Below are 17,872 nucleotides of genomic sequence, written 5' to 3' on the forward strand. Positions count from 1 at the left end.
ATTAAAAAAACATATGAACATTTATATGTATTCATGAATGTATTATGTATTCTTTATGTTTATTTATATCAATGAATTACCGCTTGTGTGAAGTGTGTGTAAATCTGACATTATTCTCTCTTCTGGCTGCCGTTATCAGTCTTACAATATTGTTTTCCTCTTTCTGAAAGTCTTAATAACACCATCCTGGAGTTTTTCTGTCATTATTTCAGCAATTTGGATTGTAAACAAATGATTTGTTGTACTCTCCCATTACCTGATCTCTAAGCTTACCAACTTATGCTCCTGGGAAACCCGGAAATGTAAAAGGGTTCATCTCTTAGCCAATCTCTCTGTGTCACTCATTCAGCATGAGGCCCAATATCTTCTTGGGTGTGAGCGAAGGGTCCGCACAGTACAAGAAGTGGTATTATGAGCTGATCGTGGACCATGTGGATCCGTTCGTGACGGCTGAAGCCACACACCTGCGGGTGGGCTGGGCGTCCACTCAGGGCTACGGGCCATATCCGGGCGGAGGAGAGGGATGGGGCGGCAACGGCGTCGGGGATGATCTCTACTCATACGGCTTTGATGGGCTGCACCTTTGGGCAGGTAATGGCTCAACCTTTGACCTTTGGGTGTAATGGGCTATATGCACAGCTAGTGTTTTTCAGCCACTGATGAACGTCCGGTGACTATTTTCAAGTTCATAAGGTTCCTTTTACAGCAACGATTTTGTAATGTAATTAAAGTATAATCAGTTATAGACTTAAGAATTAATTTTTAGGCATAAAAATTGATGATTTCAATGCAAATGCAATAATAGAAAAAAAAACATGTCATAAAATATACTTGGGCGGCCGTTAATACACCAAAAGGCTGTGAGGGGATCACTGCATTTACAGGAGTGTTCTGGCAGCTTCATGATAAATGCACAAAATAATGCAAAATACAGCTAACTGTGGCTAGAATTATCAGTCAACATAACATTTGCTATCAGCTAAACCCGATTTAGATTGCTGTCTACACAGTGTGTTTGTGTGTGTGAGAGAGATTTGCTGAAGTTGTTGAAAATGTGAGGCATACGTCCGTGTGTTCAGCAGTTTTAAATGTATAGTCACTGTGTGATGTAATTGGCAGGCTGTGTGGCGCGGTCGGTCAGCTCACCCAATCAGCACCTGCTGCGGGCCGAGGATGTGGTGAGCTGCTGTCTGGACCTCAGCGCTCCCAGCATCTCCTTCCGCATCAACGGCCAGCCGGTGCAGGGAATGTTTGAGAACTTCAACTCGGATGGACTCTTCTTCCCAGTCGTCTCCTTTTCTGCTGGAGTCAAGTGAGTCTGTCAAATTAGCCACACCCCTCGTCTGCTATTGGTCGGTCAGGCTGATAGGCCTAGAATCCTGGAAGCTGACGTTATCATTTAAATGAAGCAGATGGTTGTAAATATGTCATCACAATGTGGAAACACGTGAGATGAGTTATGAAGATGTAGTTATGATCATCATTGGTGTAAACTCTCCTCATCCTTCTCAGAGTTCGCTTCTTGTTGGGTGGTCGTCACGGCGAGTTCAAGTTCCTGCCTCCGTCTGGTTATGCCCCGTGTTTCGAAGCCGTTTTACCACGAGAGAAGCTGAGAGTCGAGCACAGCCAGGAGTACAAGCAGGATCATGGCAACACACGGGACCTTCTTGGACCCACGGTCACGCTCTCACAGGCAGCCTTCACTCCAACACCCGTGGACACCAGTCAGGTACACACACACACAGACAGACAGAGCTATCTTAATGGAGATTACCCATAGAGGTAATGATTTTTCTAGACCAGTGTAGCGAATTAGCTCAAAAAGAATTGAAGATTCGTTAGAATTGGGCTTCAAAAGAATCGACTCTTTAAATCCAAACAAACGAATCGTCCAGCGATCGAAAGGACAGTTGACTTTAATTACGGCTATTGCTATCAAAAATAAAAACCCATTTATGTTTAAGCAGGGTAGCAAGATCGAAGTTTAAGACTTTAGATTCATAAACATGCACAGGCACCTTACTTAATACAAAATGAAACTTTATTGACTAATTTAACAGAAACTAACACAAACACACACACATTCATATAAGTGTAGAGAAGAGTAAAGGAAGAAAAATAAGAGTCTGAGAACATGTAATGATGGAAAAACCTCGGATTTTGTAAGACCAAGCCAAGCAAACCAAAAACATCAACAATCAATTTAACCCTTCTATGGTCTCTTTAGGGTTACATTTAATTTACACCAGTTCAGTGGTAGTCTGGAGGTGTTACTTTGAGCTACATTGAGTACGTGGCAAGCTGGTGGTCAGTTCTTTGTCCTCGCGAGGCTTGAAGTTGGGTAGAGTCTGTCGTTTCAAGTTTTAAAGCAGCAAAAGGGCTAGTCGTGTTGACTTCTAGTTTTGCGGCGCACTAAACTTAACTAGACTCTTGACGGAAAAAGAAAGAAAGAAAGGTATCGGAGATGAGAATGTCTGAGCTGTGCGATTAAGGCATTTTGTCTGGGTCCCTGCTCCCTGGAGTCTTCTGGGTTTCTCCTGGATTCTAGTTCTGGGTTCAAGTCTGCAAGGGTGGTGGCCTTAGTCACAAGGTTTTGTACCAGAGTTGACCAATGAGTAGTTGACTCCCCTGAGGCACGTTTTATTGTATTTTGTAGTGATTTGCATAGGAATTCTGGTTGTAAACTGATGCAGAAATGTTCAAAGCTTCTTAAAATGTTAATATGTTGCACATGTATCAACACAAAATGTAAACAATCGTTCAGTACACCAAATTAGCTTTGCAGGGATATCAAACATGAGCCATCTATGATCTTGTTTTGCTGTGGTAGAGTTAAACATTGATTGCAGAAGTATTAAAACCATAATATTAATACATGAGCAAGAGACTTGTTGCAAAACACCTGATAACAAATAAAATGAATAATAGTTTACAAAAAAGCGCCAGTATTAGGCAAGGAGCTTATAGAAGTTCTTTGTGTGTCCCTTTCTGAGCATTCCTTCGTGTGTAAATACCTTGAAATCGGATAACAACTGACCATCCAGTCTTTTCCTGAGTAGGAGAAGTTGACGGTGTATTAGTTGTTGAATAAAAGTAGAATAATTATGTTTCTAATCGGCCATATTCGTTACACCAGGGATGGGCAAACTCAGTCCTGGAGGGCCGGTGTCCTGCAAAGTTTGCTCCAACACTAATCAAACACATCTGCACATGCTAATCAGTGTCTTCAAGATCACTATAAAGCTATAGGAAGGTTTGTTTGATTAGGGTTGGATCTAAACTCTGCATATTCTGTCCCCCTAAACTCAATCCTTACAGCAGGGGTGCCCAAACTCGGTTCTGGAGGGCCAGTATCCTGCAGAGATTAGTTTAAACCCAATTAGAAACACCTGAACTAGCTAATCAAGCTTTTACTAGGTGCACTAGAAACTAAATCCAGATAGGTGTAATGAAAGAAGCTGAAGTTAAACTGTGCAGGACACCAGCCCTCCAGGACCGAGTTACAGGTAACAATCTGCAGTTTTGCTAAGTATTTTCAAAGTACTTCATTCTGTGTGATTTATGAGCTGTTTTTCTCATAGGGACCGAAAAAATCCCCACAAGTAGGGTTGTCAAAATTATCGATGTCGGTACTAATCAGTACTGCTAATTTCCTGCAAAGATTTGTGTGCTGTTGCTCAACAGGTATGAGTGTGATAGGCCATCATGATTGGTCATCAGTTTACCACTCTTCACCGCTGTTCACTAAGTACAAACAGAGATACATGGACAATGGAGTGTTTCATAGCTGTGTCAATCATTTGATCCATCAGCGGTTTGCTCGTATGTCAGCTTATGGACAGATCAGCTGATAGATGTGGCTTTGGAATGCTTAAAACAGTGTCAGTAGCTGTGTCCGAAACCGCCTACTACTTAGTAGGTACTGCATTTGAATTTAAACATACTACTTGGATGTTGGAAATGTGTGTTCTATACAGTATGAATGTAAGAAGTCTGAATAGAATTCGGACGTACTACATCCGCCATTTTGTCATGGTCACGTGACCTGCCTGCATCAGTTGCGTCACTTCACTCCCATTCATGAATTCTCTCGCAGGGCATCATGGGATAGCGCAGTGTGCATGGGATGCACACTTCAGAATCTCGTAGGACGTAGTAAGTCATCCGGGTAATTCTCACATACTGATTTTCGAATTCTATGAATTCGGACATACTGCTCGGCTCGCATACTGATTTTAGCATACTGTATAGTATGGAAGTATGCAGTTTCGGACACAGCCAGTGTACTTTTGATAACCCTACACACAAAGTCAAAGTTTAATGCTATTGCTGTACTTGAGGAGACATTTGGTCCCCACAATGTTAGTAATATAAGGTACACACACAGAGAGATGCATAGAAACACATACACAAACATTTGTTTTGCTGTCTTAGTGAGGACATTATATAGACTTCCTTTGTTTTTCTCTCAGGTTAATCATATGGGATATTGTCTACCCCTACCCATAATCCATAATCCAATTAGATACTAATAAAAACACATTCTGGCCAATTTATAAGCCTTTTTACTTATTAAAGACCAGTAAAATGTCCTCACTAGTAAGTCGTTTTGATATCTAACTATACAATTATAGCTGAACCTGTACACACACACCTGTCAGGTTCACATTCCTGCTGGTCAACAGTTTATTATTTGATGGATGAACATTGTCAGGATATTTGAGTTTGTTTGAACTCTGTAGTGTCATGAAATTAATGTACTCCGATGTGATTGTGGTGTGTGTGTGTTTCTGCCATGTAGATTGTTTTGCCGCCACATCTTGAGCGGATCCGAGAGAAACTGGCTGAAAACATCCATGAGCTGTGGGTGATGAACAAGATTGATCTGGGATGGACTTACGGAGCGGTACGTCACACACACCGCACCAGTTTAGTTCCTCTGTGGACATTTTAAAAGCTTCCTTCCTACAGTTTAAACAAAAACTATTTTATATTTAGCAAATGTTTTACTTTGATTCATTGTTTGTACAGTGTTTTGATATCACTCCCATTTTCGTAATGTTTTATAATCTGCATACTGACTAAAGTGTCCAGCAGAAACTATTTTCAATAAACTATTTAATGTTTTTCACTCTCATTATTATCATTATCATAATCTGCACATAAACTACACTGATCCTGTCTGATTATTTCAGTTTTTGACTTTTTATAACACAAAAATGACCCCCTCATTTGTATATTGTGTAGGTGCGAGATGATAATAAACGTCAGCATCCGTGTCTGGTGGAGTTTTCCAGACTTCCTGAACAAGAGCGCAGCTACAACCTACAGATGTCTCAGGAGACGCTCAAGTGAGTTTTCATTACATGTTTTGTATTGATATTTAATATAGGGGCGACACAGTGGCTCAGTGATTAGCACTGTCACCTCACAGCAAGAATGTCACTGGTTCGAGTCCCAGCAGGGTCAGTTGGCATTTCTGTGTGGAGTTTGCATGTTCTCCCCGAGTTGGTGTGGGGTGCTCCGGTTTCCCCCACAGTCCAAACACGTGTGCTATAGACCATTTTAAGGGATGTAAACAATAACAATGGTGCTAACGTATTTCCTGTTTTACATTTTTAATTTCCATAGCGTCCGAGAATCCAAAAAGGTCTGCATATTGATAAATAATGTCATGATAGCTATTTAATGTTAAGTTGTGATTGAATTGCCTCTAGATATAGTTATGAAATAGTTTGATAACAAGCAGGAAGTGTGACAATGTGATGCCAATGACATCACCACATTGAAATGGTCTATACTGTAGGTCAATTGGATGAAATAAATTTGCCGTAGTGTATGAGTGTGTGTGTGTGTGTGTGTGTGTGTGAATGAATGTGTACTGGGTTACAGCTGGAAGAGCATTTGCTGTGTAAAGCAAATGCTGGATAAGTTGGCGGTTCATTCCGCTGTGGTGACCCCAGATGAATAAAGGGACTAAGCCGAAGGAAAACAAATGAATGAGATATTTAATATTTATATATTAAATTTATGTTAAAGGGCACCTATGATTTAAAATCAACTTTTGTTTGGTGTTTAGACAGAACTGTGTGTAGGTATAATGTGTCCACAGTAATAGAAACACAAGTCTCTTTAAAAAAAAAATCCTAATATTAATATAGGATCCAAATCCTAGTGACTTTGAGGCCCTTCGCAACATGACGTAGGAGTGTGGTTTTCCCCACCCACTAAATTGATTGACAGGAGCATATTAACATGTCTCCGTAGTAATGCATGTAAACATGTCCACAGAACAGGATTTGCAAAGAAACTGGGATTAATAGATCTGTTCCAACTTTCTGTGATCAGCTGCACCTCAAGAATAAGTTTTTACAAGTTTAAAACAGTGCATGTTTGTAACAGTAACATTTCTATATAATTCATAACCACTGGAATCAACACAGCTGCATGGTGTCAGTACAACTATATAGGAGGATGCTTCAAACACACAGAAAAAATCCTGGTTTGTGTGTGTATACCTCAAACCTTGTAATGGCATTTCTTTTCAGGTAAATTATGCGTTGCTGTTTTCATAGCAGAAAGCAAAATTATATTCAAGCTAAATAAAAATCTATTTTAAAATTATGTTTTTATTTTAACATTATTTTAATATTCTATTTATAAATATGTAAGCAAATAGCAACCAGTTTTTACAACCCAGGCTCATTCTGAAAACGCAGTCCCGTGGACGTTTCTGGAGACTGCGAAATACGTCCCAGGAGGTACATGTTTTTGCAGTTTTTGGTTTTCGCGAATACACGAGAGGCCGCTATGTGCACTTTTTCGCTTCTCAAATGTCTCTCGCGAGTGCCGTTCGCGCCCGCGCTGTTCTCACGTAAACCCACCAGAGGCCGCTGTCGAACGACCATCTCTCCGACTGGCTGAATGATTGACTGGGCGACCAGCCAATCGGCCGACCGACCCACCCTCGTCCTTCCCTGAACCTAACCAATTTTACCGATTGATCCGCCCGCCCACTTACTTCCCTAAACCAAACCAACAATTTACAAAAGCCGCCCAGAAAAAGAAAAGCCCTCGTCTGATTTTTACCACATTTTCCGATTTTACCACATTCTCACCCTGTTATTCACTTGTTCACTTTATTTCTTGGGTTCTGCTTTTGTCTTACCTGATTTCTGGATTTTCTTCCCCGGACTCGAACCCGGTCGTCGTCGTCGTGGTCAGCTCCTCTCTGCGTCTCAAGTCCGCCGATGTACAGGACGAGCTAACTGGAAAAACTGGTTGCGGCGAGAAAGCCCTCCACACGAATGTAAGCGGTCAGCCGGTAAGCTCTAAAAGGAATGGCGTCATAACGCCCCGCAGCGTTCGCTTAAAAAATTAAATGCAGCCATACGTAGCTCTGGCTACATAATTCGTGGTCTCCAGAAATGTCCTCGGGACTACGTTTTCAGAATGAGCCTGGGTTGAGTTTTTACGTTCATTAGATGTTCATTAGGCATTTGTGTGTGACTCATAGTTGCAGAAAGGCTTGAATTAACTCCACCACTAATCCATTAAATAAACTTACTTGGTATTTTTGATTCATGTTTGTTTAGCCCCTTTCACACATACAGACCTTTCTGGAAAATTACAGGAAATTTGTATGAACAGGCCCTTTTTGGAAATACCGGTAAATTCATCCGGGAATTTTCCGGAAAGAGAAGTTGTAACATTACCAGTAATTTGCCAGAATGCTGCCCTGTGTGAACACAGAAGGAAGATTGCTGGAAAGAGCGCGTTCACGCTTAGAACCTGCTGACGTGAGACGTCTGCTCCAGCCAATCAGAACATTCAGACACATTCACATCCGCGTTGTTTATGAAAATAAAAGCCTTTAAATATTTTTCCAGACACATTCAGCTGCTAGATGTTAGTCAGATAACGTTTCTATGTTCCTCCTTAATGCCAACTGTGTAAAAAAATATCGATAAAATGCTTATGATAAACCGCTGCTTGTTTACCTTTAAGCCGGTGAGCGCCAGCACACACACATATTATGAACATCTCAACATGCGAAAGTGTTCATCCACATGTTTTCATCGATTTGTTCACAATACTCATCCATCCACAGAGTTTGTAATGTAGTCATATGTTTACAGATACAATCGCAGCCGTTTAGAGTTCATTTCTGGTTAATGATGTCAGAATTTACCGGTATATTGCAATGGATGTGTGAATGGTCTTTGCTGGAAAAATTCCAGAACGTCCTTGTCTGTGTGAACAGCGCTTATTTAAATTTACTAGTAAAGTCTTTCCGGAAATGTTCTGGATATTTACAGGTATCACTGTGTGAGGGGCTTTTATGTGACCAGCAGGAGAAACGGGCACACATGTGGGAACGGTGGGCGGGGACAACCAGCTCATTTGCATTTAAAGGCACAGGCTACAAAAAACATCTACACTTTTTCCTTTGTCCCCAAAATAGGCATTTACAGCAATGTATAATCAATAATCTAATTGATATGTTGAGCTGAAACTTACAGACACATTCTAGAGACACCAAAGACGTATCTTACAGCTGTAAAACAGTAATTCTACTTGTATTTAGTGCAGTTGTTCTCTGTATTTGCCATATTTGTTTATGCGTAAACGAAATACACATTACTGAACTCATGATCTGATGAGTCAGACTGGTTGTTGTGTCTCTTTACTAGTAGATCCAGTGGTGTCCTATGAACTAACATCACTGAATGATTCACACGAATAAAGCGAGTAGTTTTTTTTAGATGAATCCTATTTGTCTTGGAGCATCTCTTAATACTTGCTGCTGCTCTTTTTCTTTTTGCACAGCATCATAAATGTTCTACTGACTTGTGTTTAATTATAGCTGTATGGTATGTGTGTGTGATTGTGTCTTAATTAAGTGTAACTGGGTTGAGCAGGAGTTAGTGTCAGGCAGAATGAGGTTTCTGGTGTTCAATTGTGATTCAGATTGTGTAATGAGTCGGCTTGCCACGAAGGTGAAGAGCCAAATGCAGATTATTAAGAGAATCGTCAGGCAGGCAAAGGTCAAAACAGGGACAGACAGGAGCATGCAGGTAATCCGAAAGTGTAGCAGAGAACAGGCGAAGGATCAGGACAGGCGGCAAAACAACATAAACAGTAAAACAAAGTAAAGGTCAAAGCACGACAAGACAAGGAAAACGCTTCGTTATGCTCACTTACAGTAAACAAGACTCAGAAAAGAGTGTGTGTGTGTGAATGAGCTGTCTTTATAGTCCTGGTAATCAGTTCATCATCAGCTTCCAGCTCTGTGTGTGTAATCAGCAGGAATTAGAAACTGGTGTGTGAGTGCAAAGACGTCTGGGAGTTGTGTTTCATATAGTGACAGATGTGTAGTTCTCCAGTGATCTGCACAGGCTAAATCGCTGGTGATCATGACAGTATGTGTGTGTCTGTGTGTCACTCCTGTCTGAACACACATATAGATTTAATACCTCTGTAAATAAATACAAACGAGGTCATCAGTGAATAATGCTGTGCGCATGCATGTTTTGCAGGACTCTTCTGGCACTGGGATGTCACGTTGGAGTGGCAGATGAACGAGCGGCAGAAAAAGTCAAAAATCTCAAGCTTTCAGCAAAGTGAGTGCAGATTTTATTCATGATATATTAACATGTTTGTGTTTCTGGATATATATCACCATCACCTGAATCAAAATCTGATATACGGCCATGTATTTAAAATAAAAGTTAATATATTTGAACATGCCAGCACGGTGGCTCAGTGGTTAGCACTGTCGCTTCACAGCAAGATGGTCGCTGGTTTGAGTCCCGGCTGGGTCAGTTGGCTCTTCTGTGTGAAGTTTCTTTCTGCATGTTCTCCCCGTGTTGGTGTGGGTTTCCTCCGGGTGCTCTGGTTTCCCCCACAGTCCAAACACATGTGCTATAGGGGAATTGATGAACTAAATTGGCCGTAGTGTTTGAGTGTGTGTGTGTGAATGTGAGAGTGTATGGATGTTTCCCAGTACTGGGTTGCGGCTGGAAGGGCTGCGTAAAATATGCTGGAATAGTTGGTGGTTCATTCCGCTGTGATGACCCCTGATAAATAAGGGACTAAGCCGAAGGAAAATGAAAGAATATTTGAACATATATATGTACAAACGTAACTCTAGAAGACAAAAATTGTTTTGGTTACACAGGAATATTTTAGGTATATGTATGGGTCACAGATATAGCTTTTTTTTAATATATATAATTATTTTTTAGGGGTTTTTCACCTTTATTTTGACAGGACAGTAGAGAATTCAGACAGGAAAGCATTGGGAGCAGGGGAAGGATTGGCAAAGGACCTCGAGCCAGGAATCGAACTCGGGTCGCCGTGAGCACGTTGGTGCTATATGTCAGCGCGCAGTTCCACTAGGCTACTGGCGCTGATAGATATAGATTTTTTATACCAAAAGTCATTAATTATTAGGTAAAGATGATGTTTCATGAAGCTATTTTGTAAATGTCCTTATGTAAATATATCAAAACTATATTTTTATTATTAACGTGCATTGCTTAGAACCTAATGTGGACTATTTAAATATTGTTTATGATTATTTTTCCTCACTATTTAAATTAGTAAATCAGAATTTTAGTAAATGCATCTCAGCCAAATATTATGCTATACTTGCAAAGTATGGATCTATCGAAAGCGTATATATTATTTACTTCTTTAACTAAATCTTAATTAAAACTTATGGGTTTTGTGGTCCTGGGTCAGATATTTGTTAGATTGATTTATGCAAATGGACGGTTTTGCAATAATATTAAATGCACGTTGCAAATGTTGGGTGGCACGGTGGCTCAGTGGTTAGCACTGTCGCCTCACAGCAAGAAGGTCGCTGGTTCGAGTCTTGGCTGGGCCAGTTGGCATTTCTGTGTGAAGTTTTTCCCCGTGTTGGAGTGGGTTTACTCCGGGTGCTTCGGTTTCCCCCACAGTCCAAACACATGCACTACAAGTGAATTGAATAAACTAAATTATCTGTAGTGTATGAGTGTGTGTGTGTGAATGAGTGTGTATGGGTGTTTCCCAGTACTGGGTTGGGACTGGAAGGACATCCGCTGCATAAAACAAATGCCGGAATAGTTGGCGGTTCATTTCACTGTGGCGACCTTTGAAATAGAGATTAATGAATGAAGGAATGTTGCATTTATGTACAGCTGATCTAGTGGTACAGGTTGATTATTGTGCTGTCTTATGTCAGATATGAGCTTTCTAGTGGGTATAAACCTGCACCGATGGACCTGTGCCACATCAAACTGGCGTCTACCCAGGAGGCCATGGTGGACAAGCTGGCAGAAAATGCGCACAACGTCTGGGCCAGAGACCGCATACGGCAGGGCTGGACATACGGCATACAGCAGGTCAGTCTGGGTCAGCCTTAAAGCCAATGACAAATAAGTTTCCTATTCTGCATTTATTTCACTAAAATGAGAGAACTTTGGAGTCACTTCAGTTTAACCACAATAAAATGAAAGCTTATCAATCGCAGACTGTGTTTAATGCATTTAACCACAAGGAATTATTACAATTTATCAAGCTTTAACAAAGAATAATTATCTTTAAATCAGCGTTCCCATGCTTTTTAAAAGTACTCGAACTTCAGACATACGGATTCAAGGCCTGGAAAGTACATTAAAACAAATGTAGGTCATTGAAAGCATTGTGCTTAAAATTTTAAATCCATTTGTTTATGTTGTTATTTCAGCAATTGTACTGTGCTGCTGTCAAAAACAGAAAGAGAAAATGGAGAAATTCTTCATTTAAAAAACTTATGTTTAAATCTTTTACAATAACAGCAAATATTGCACATATTATCAGTATTTTAGAAACCACTTGTTAAATGTTATCAGCGTTGAATTCAACAAATTTTAAAAAAAACAAGTTTTTTGGACATGATTATTTAAAACAGTAAAAATGTTTTGATAAATACAGTAATAACATTCAAGACAAATGCTGTGGTATGAATTACAAAGATACTTGATTTAAAATGAATGGTGCTTTCATTTAATTTTTAAGTCCTTGAATCTGGTGTCCATGAGAGAGTGTGAACCCTCTTCATTTTTTCAACAATAAAGACTCTACAGCTTTGTTGTACTTATGATTATTTGATTTCTTCATTTGTATATTTGCTCTTTATCTAAGCTTATAATTAGTGTATTATATTTTATGCAGACACACTCCCTCACAATATCATCCCAATCAATCTAAAATCAGGAATCTTTCCAAAAAGAGCTATTCAAGTATCTTGTGAAGTATTGCAATAATAATAAAAGAAAATCTAAATATTGCATTGAAAGTTTTCCCCAATATCATGCAGCTCTTTTATAAAGAATGCATATGCTGTACACTACCTGACAAAAGTCTCGTGGTGGATCTCAGTTGTAAGAGCAACGAATAATAACTCTACTTCTAGTTGATCATTTGGAAAAGTGTCAGAAGGTGGATTTTATTTTTTTTTTCAATGAATCATCTGTTGATCTGCATCCCAATCATCACAAACACTGCAGAAGACCTATTTGAACCCACATGGACTCAAGATTCTCACAGGAATCAGTCAACTTTGGTGAAGGAGAAATCATGGTTTGGGGTTACATTCAGTATGGGGGCGTGTGAGAGATCTGCAGAGTGGATGGCAACAGCCTGAGGTATCAAGACATTACACCTGGGGATACTCATCCTGAGGCCCCCAGAGATTATGCAGCGCCACTGATGCGATCCAAGACCTGCGAAGAGATGATCCCAAGGTTTTCACAAACTCTGACCAGGCCGTATCCTGAGCAGCTACTGTGGTGGTCATGGAGGAGTGGAGAACATGAGAGTGATTCCTGTGACACTCCAGGGACAGACGAGTCTTCACTGATGTCCAGCGTTCTCAAGCCTCCTGCGCCTAGACTGCAGCTCTGCACAAGACGTTTGGCCATAGGAGAAATGGTCGTGCCCAACTGAGCCTGGTTCCTCTCGAGGTTTTTTTTATCCTTCACTTTCACCAATTGGTGAAGTCTTTTCTTCGTTGCTGTCGCCACTGGCTTGCATGGTTCGGGACTTGTAGAGCCGCGCATTGATGGATTTGTGTTTGGACTCTCAGCAGTAAATATTAAACCACACTGAACTGAGCTAAACTGAACTGAACTTGAACACTGTTTCAATTCACTAAAATCTTCTATGTAAGTCGGCTTTGACGCAATCTACATTGTAAAAGCGCTATAGAAATAAACATAAATTGAATTGAATTGAATTTGTGCTGCCCATTACATTACAAACCACAGGAGAGGGCAAATTCTTCAGCAGGATAGCGCTGCTGCTCATACTTCAGCCTCCACATCAAAGCTCCTGAAAGCAAAGAAGGTCAAAGTGCTCCAGGATTGGCCAGCCCAGTCACCAGACATGAACATTATTGAGCATCCAAAGAAACTTGATGAATTCTGGGAGTCCTGCAAGAACGCTTTCTTTGCCGTTCCATATGACTTTATTAATTAGTTATTTGAGTCATTGCAGAGATGTAGCAAAGTCAGACCTTACTGTCCTAATGAAATCATTAAAAATCAAGGCATGATCATATTTTTTGGGTCAAATAAGCGTAATCTAGAGGCCTTTGCCTTTCATATAAGACACTTCTGACACCAAATGATCAACTAGAAGTCAAGTTATTATTTGTTGCTCCTAAACTTGAGTAGGTGACAAGACTTTTGTCAGGTAGTGACCTGTATATGTAAGTGTTAATGTTATTATAGATAAACCCTGTGGTACTATATTTTCACTACAGTTAAGTCAATAAGTAAGTATATAATAAATGTATCCATTTTATTAAAAGGTTTAAATGTTGCTTTACTAGTTATGAAACCTGTTTGTATGAATAATAATCATATCATATGCATTCATAAGTGAAACGTATTGCACGGTGATATGAAGGCGCTCATACTGTGATATGCATTTGTGCTGATGGGAAGAATCTGCAGCAGGATTACAGCTGTCTGTAAGATTGATGTGTGTTTGGTCGCAGCGTTTGATAAAGCAGTCGAACACTTAAGCCCACAGGCGACAGGACGGCTCCGTGTCTCTCTCTCAGATGCGTCTCTGTGTCTCTGCAGGACATTAAGAACAAGAGAAACCCTCGTCTCGTTCCTTACGTTCTTCTGGATGAGAGAACCAAGAAGTCTAACAAGGACAGTCTGCGGGAAGCCGTTCGGACTCTTTTGGGTTACGGATACAACCTGGAGGCTCCAGATCAAGATCATGGTAGCATCAGTCTTATAATACACATAAAGCCACACACTCTGTCCACATGCTCCCAAATGCTGCTGTCCCATGTAGTAGGGTTATTATTGTTAACCAATATAGTGGTAAAAAGGCTTTTCTTAGTTAGATTTTTGTCTCTTGTTTTTTGTCCAAATATCTAAAACATCTTAAATCAAGAAGCATTTTCTGGACAAGCAAAAAATATTGTCTTTTAGGAAATAATGAGTCAAAATGAAGTGAGTTTTTCTTTAAAACAAGCTAAATAATTTGTCAATGTGGTAAATAAATTGATCTCATGCCAAAAGGAAAAACAAGATTGTTTTGCTTACCCCATTGGCAGAATATTTCGCTTGTTTTAGGGAAAAACTCACTTTATTTTGACGTATTATTTCTTAAAATTATGTTTAAATAATAATAAAAACAATATTTTTTGCTTGACCAGAAAATGAATCTTGATCAAAGAATTTTTAGATATTTGGAGTAAAAAGAAGACAAAAACCCTAAGTGAGAATTTTTTACAGTGTATGCTCAATAACCTATAAAAAAAACAACATTGAGTGAAATTAAATTTACACTTATTTGCATGCAGTACTAGAAGTCATAAACACTTAAAAAGCCAAAGTCTTTAGTCATAAGTACTACACAGGGACTGAATTTCTCCTTTTTTTCTTTAAATCACTTCTGAAATATAATACTGTAAAGATAAGAAAAACAATAATTCACCATGTTTCAAGAATAAAATATTCTATAAATCAGGTGAATAATACAAGAATAAAGTCTTTAGAGTATAATACAAAGATTTAATTATCCTTTATTTATACTGCCTTGTTTATAAAGTTTATAGTAATAAATGTAATTATTATTATAATAGGTATTTTAGTACTTTAAATGAAATAAACAGAAAAATAACTGGAAATAAAAAGGCTGAATTAAAAGAATTAAAAAGTAAGTTTAAGTTGTTTAAATATAATTTTTAAGAAAATAATAATTCCAATCTTCAGCCTTATTTAATTCCAGTTAAATGCCAGGGCAGGATTTGTCTTTTTTTGTTTTATTTAAAGCACTAAAATACCTATAGCTAAAACTAAAAACTTTATAAACAAGGCACTATAAATACAGAGTATTAAAATTAGATATTATATTAGAACATTTTATTCCTGAAACATGGAGAATTATTAATATATTTATTTTTCTTGACAGTATTTTCATTTCTGGAGTGATTTGCAGAAATAAAAAGAGAAAGTAGAGCCCTTGATCTGAAATATATGTCCAAATAACTTATGAACCTGGCTTTATTAAATGCTTATGACTTCTGTTCTAGTACTGCATGCAAATAAGTGTGAATTTAATTAAACAATGCATCATCATTTGCATATTCAAAAGAAAGCGTATAATAAAAAGCAATGGACCTTTTTCACAATTGGGTGTTTCTCAGCAGCAGAAGTGGTCATAGTTGGTCAACTCAGAGCACAGTGAATGGGAGAGTACAACAAATCATTTATTTACAATCCTATTTGCTGAAATAATAACAAAAAAACTCCACAGTGGTGTTATCAAGACTTTCAGAAAGAGGAAACTGATAACAGAGACTGATAACAGCAGATAGAAGAGAGAATAATGTCAGATTTACTGTCCTGCCCCAACAGACGCTGCATTAGAAACGCCTTGCACAAGCAGTAAAGTGTTTAGTTTTTTTATTTGATGCAAAAATTATATAATGCATATGTAAATACATATGAATAGGCACACTTTGAAAAAAATCTAGATGTTAAGAAAGATTTCTAGGATTTAAGGTGATGATTATTGTTAAATGTGTCATAACAGTCTTATGACAAGTGTCCATAGTTTAATGTACTGCGATCCCGTCAGTGTGTGTTTCTGAAGTGTTTTGTGCTTCAGCTCGAGAAGACGTGGGTAATCTGTCAGCGGAGCGTTTCCGGATATTCCGAGCAGAAAAGACGTACTGTGTGAATGGAGGGAAGTGGTACTTTGAGCTGGAGGTGGTGACGGCGGGTGAGATGCGGGTGGGCTGGGCGAGACCCGGCTGTCTGCCAGATCAGGAGCTCGGAGCCGATGAACAGGCCTTCGTATTCGACGGATTCAAGGTGAGCGATGGGCAAAAACTGACACGTGTAGTACTCACAAGCACAGGGATCCCACGGGTCATGGAGTATCATGACATTTCAAAAGGTCATTTCCAGGTCAATGGAAGATTTGTTTTTATTGTTAGTATTTTTTGTCCAAGTGGAGGAATATCAGGGATTTGTTTACATTTTACTTCCCATTTATCAAAATGTGTTTTTTTTCTATACTCTATATTTCTATACCTGATGAAATACTGTAAAGTGTCTGTTTTTTGTCTGCTCAGTGCTCAACCAGTCTGTATTTCTCCTGAAATACTTGATTATTGTGGCATAAACTGACTGGTTTTGTTGTTGACTTTTTAAAAAAATTGTGGCAATATTTGCAGCATTTCTTGTGTTGTTTTGCTGTGAAAAAATCTTAATTATTACTTTTTATCATTACTTTTTTGTCCTCAACAACTATTGATCTCTATCATTTATTTAACTGTAACACTTGTTGAAAACACTTGAAACAGTGTTCAACTCTTACCCATATAAACCTACTTTATCATATTAGATGAATGACCTCTCTCAATCAATCTCCATCCTTTGACTTAGAGTGCTTTCACACCTGCATAGTTTAGTTCGGTTGAATCGCACTAGAGTTCGTTTTCCCTCTTGGTGCAGTTCGTTTAGGCAGGTGTGAATGTAGCAATCGCACTCGAGTGCGCACCAAAAGCGGACCAAAAAAGCATACTGAGACCTACTTGAAGAGGTGGTCTCGGTACGCTTTCAAACAAACCCTGGAGCGATTTGTTAGTGATGAGAACATGATCTGAACTAAAACAGCAAAAAGTACTGCACCTTTTGGACTAATCCAGCTGCCGTAGTCTGATGCGCTGTCCCATCTTATGGGGTTTGGAGGAAAATTATTTGTTGACAGCGCTTTACCAACAGTTTTAATCACAGAGAGAGAGAGAGAGAGAGAGAGAAACATTTCCTGATGGGTCGTTGGTAATATTTCCGGAAGATGACCATGTCGCAGTTTATCTAAATTAATTTAATTCACGCCTCCTCCTAATGCCTTTGCTGTCTGCAATGCATTAAAACATTGTTTTCCAGCTTCATTCTCGAAATGTATAGTTTGTCTAAAGTGATGTATACAAACTATATAGTATACTATGAGCAGGGATGCAATCAGCCGGTGCAGTCGTCCCTCCGTAGTAATTAGCGACATTTTGTGTCTGCTGGTTTGTTTACTTGCGGGAGTTCCATTGGCATTTTCCCGCATGTTAATTCTGACCAATGGCAAAAGCAATTCAGGAAATACGTTCAATAACATCTGCCAATGAGTGATGTGGATTTTGTCACATGACTGCATTTTGTTGTTTTTCAGCTGGTTCAAACCGAATCGATCAGTTTGGTGTGAAAGAGACCCAAAACACTAAACCAAACCACGGATGTGAAAGCACCCTTAGTCCCTAATTTATCAGGGGTCGCCAAAGTGGAATGAATCGGCAATCACTCTGCCATATGTTTAATGT

At 39.2% G+C, this 17,872-nt stretch overlaps 1 protein-coding gene across 1 annotated transcript in view; it reads left to right on the plus strand.

The window, feature by feature from the left end:
• Window positions 1-17,872, plus strand: part of LOC130238133 (ryanodine receptor 2-like) — a 274,083-nt gene that overhangs the window by 66,945 nt on the left and 189,266 nt on the right. Inside the window, 9 exon segments of the mRNA XM_056469038.1 lie at window positions 350-591; window positions 1,120-1,312; window positions 1,513-1,729; window positions 4,802-4,906; window positions 5,248-5,351; window positions 9,540-9,623; window positions 11,231-11,390; window positions 14,118-14,265; window positions 16,165-16,370. Of these exon segments, the coding sequence (XP_056325013.1) occupies window positions 350-591; window positions 1,120-1,312; window positions 1,513-1,729; window positions 4,802-4,906; window positions 5,248-5,351; window positions 9,540-9,623; window positions 11,231-11,390; window positions 14,118-14,265; window positions 16,165-16,370 (1,459 nt within the window).

The sequence above is a fragment of the Danio aesculapii genome, chromosome 12 (genome assembly GCF_903798145.1).
Source record: "Danio aesculapii chromosome 12, fDanAes4.1, whole genome shotgun sequence".
Lineage (NCBI taxonomy): Eukaryota > Metazoa > Chordata > Actinopteri > Cypriniformes > Danionidae > Danio > Danio aesculapii.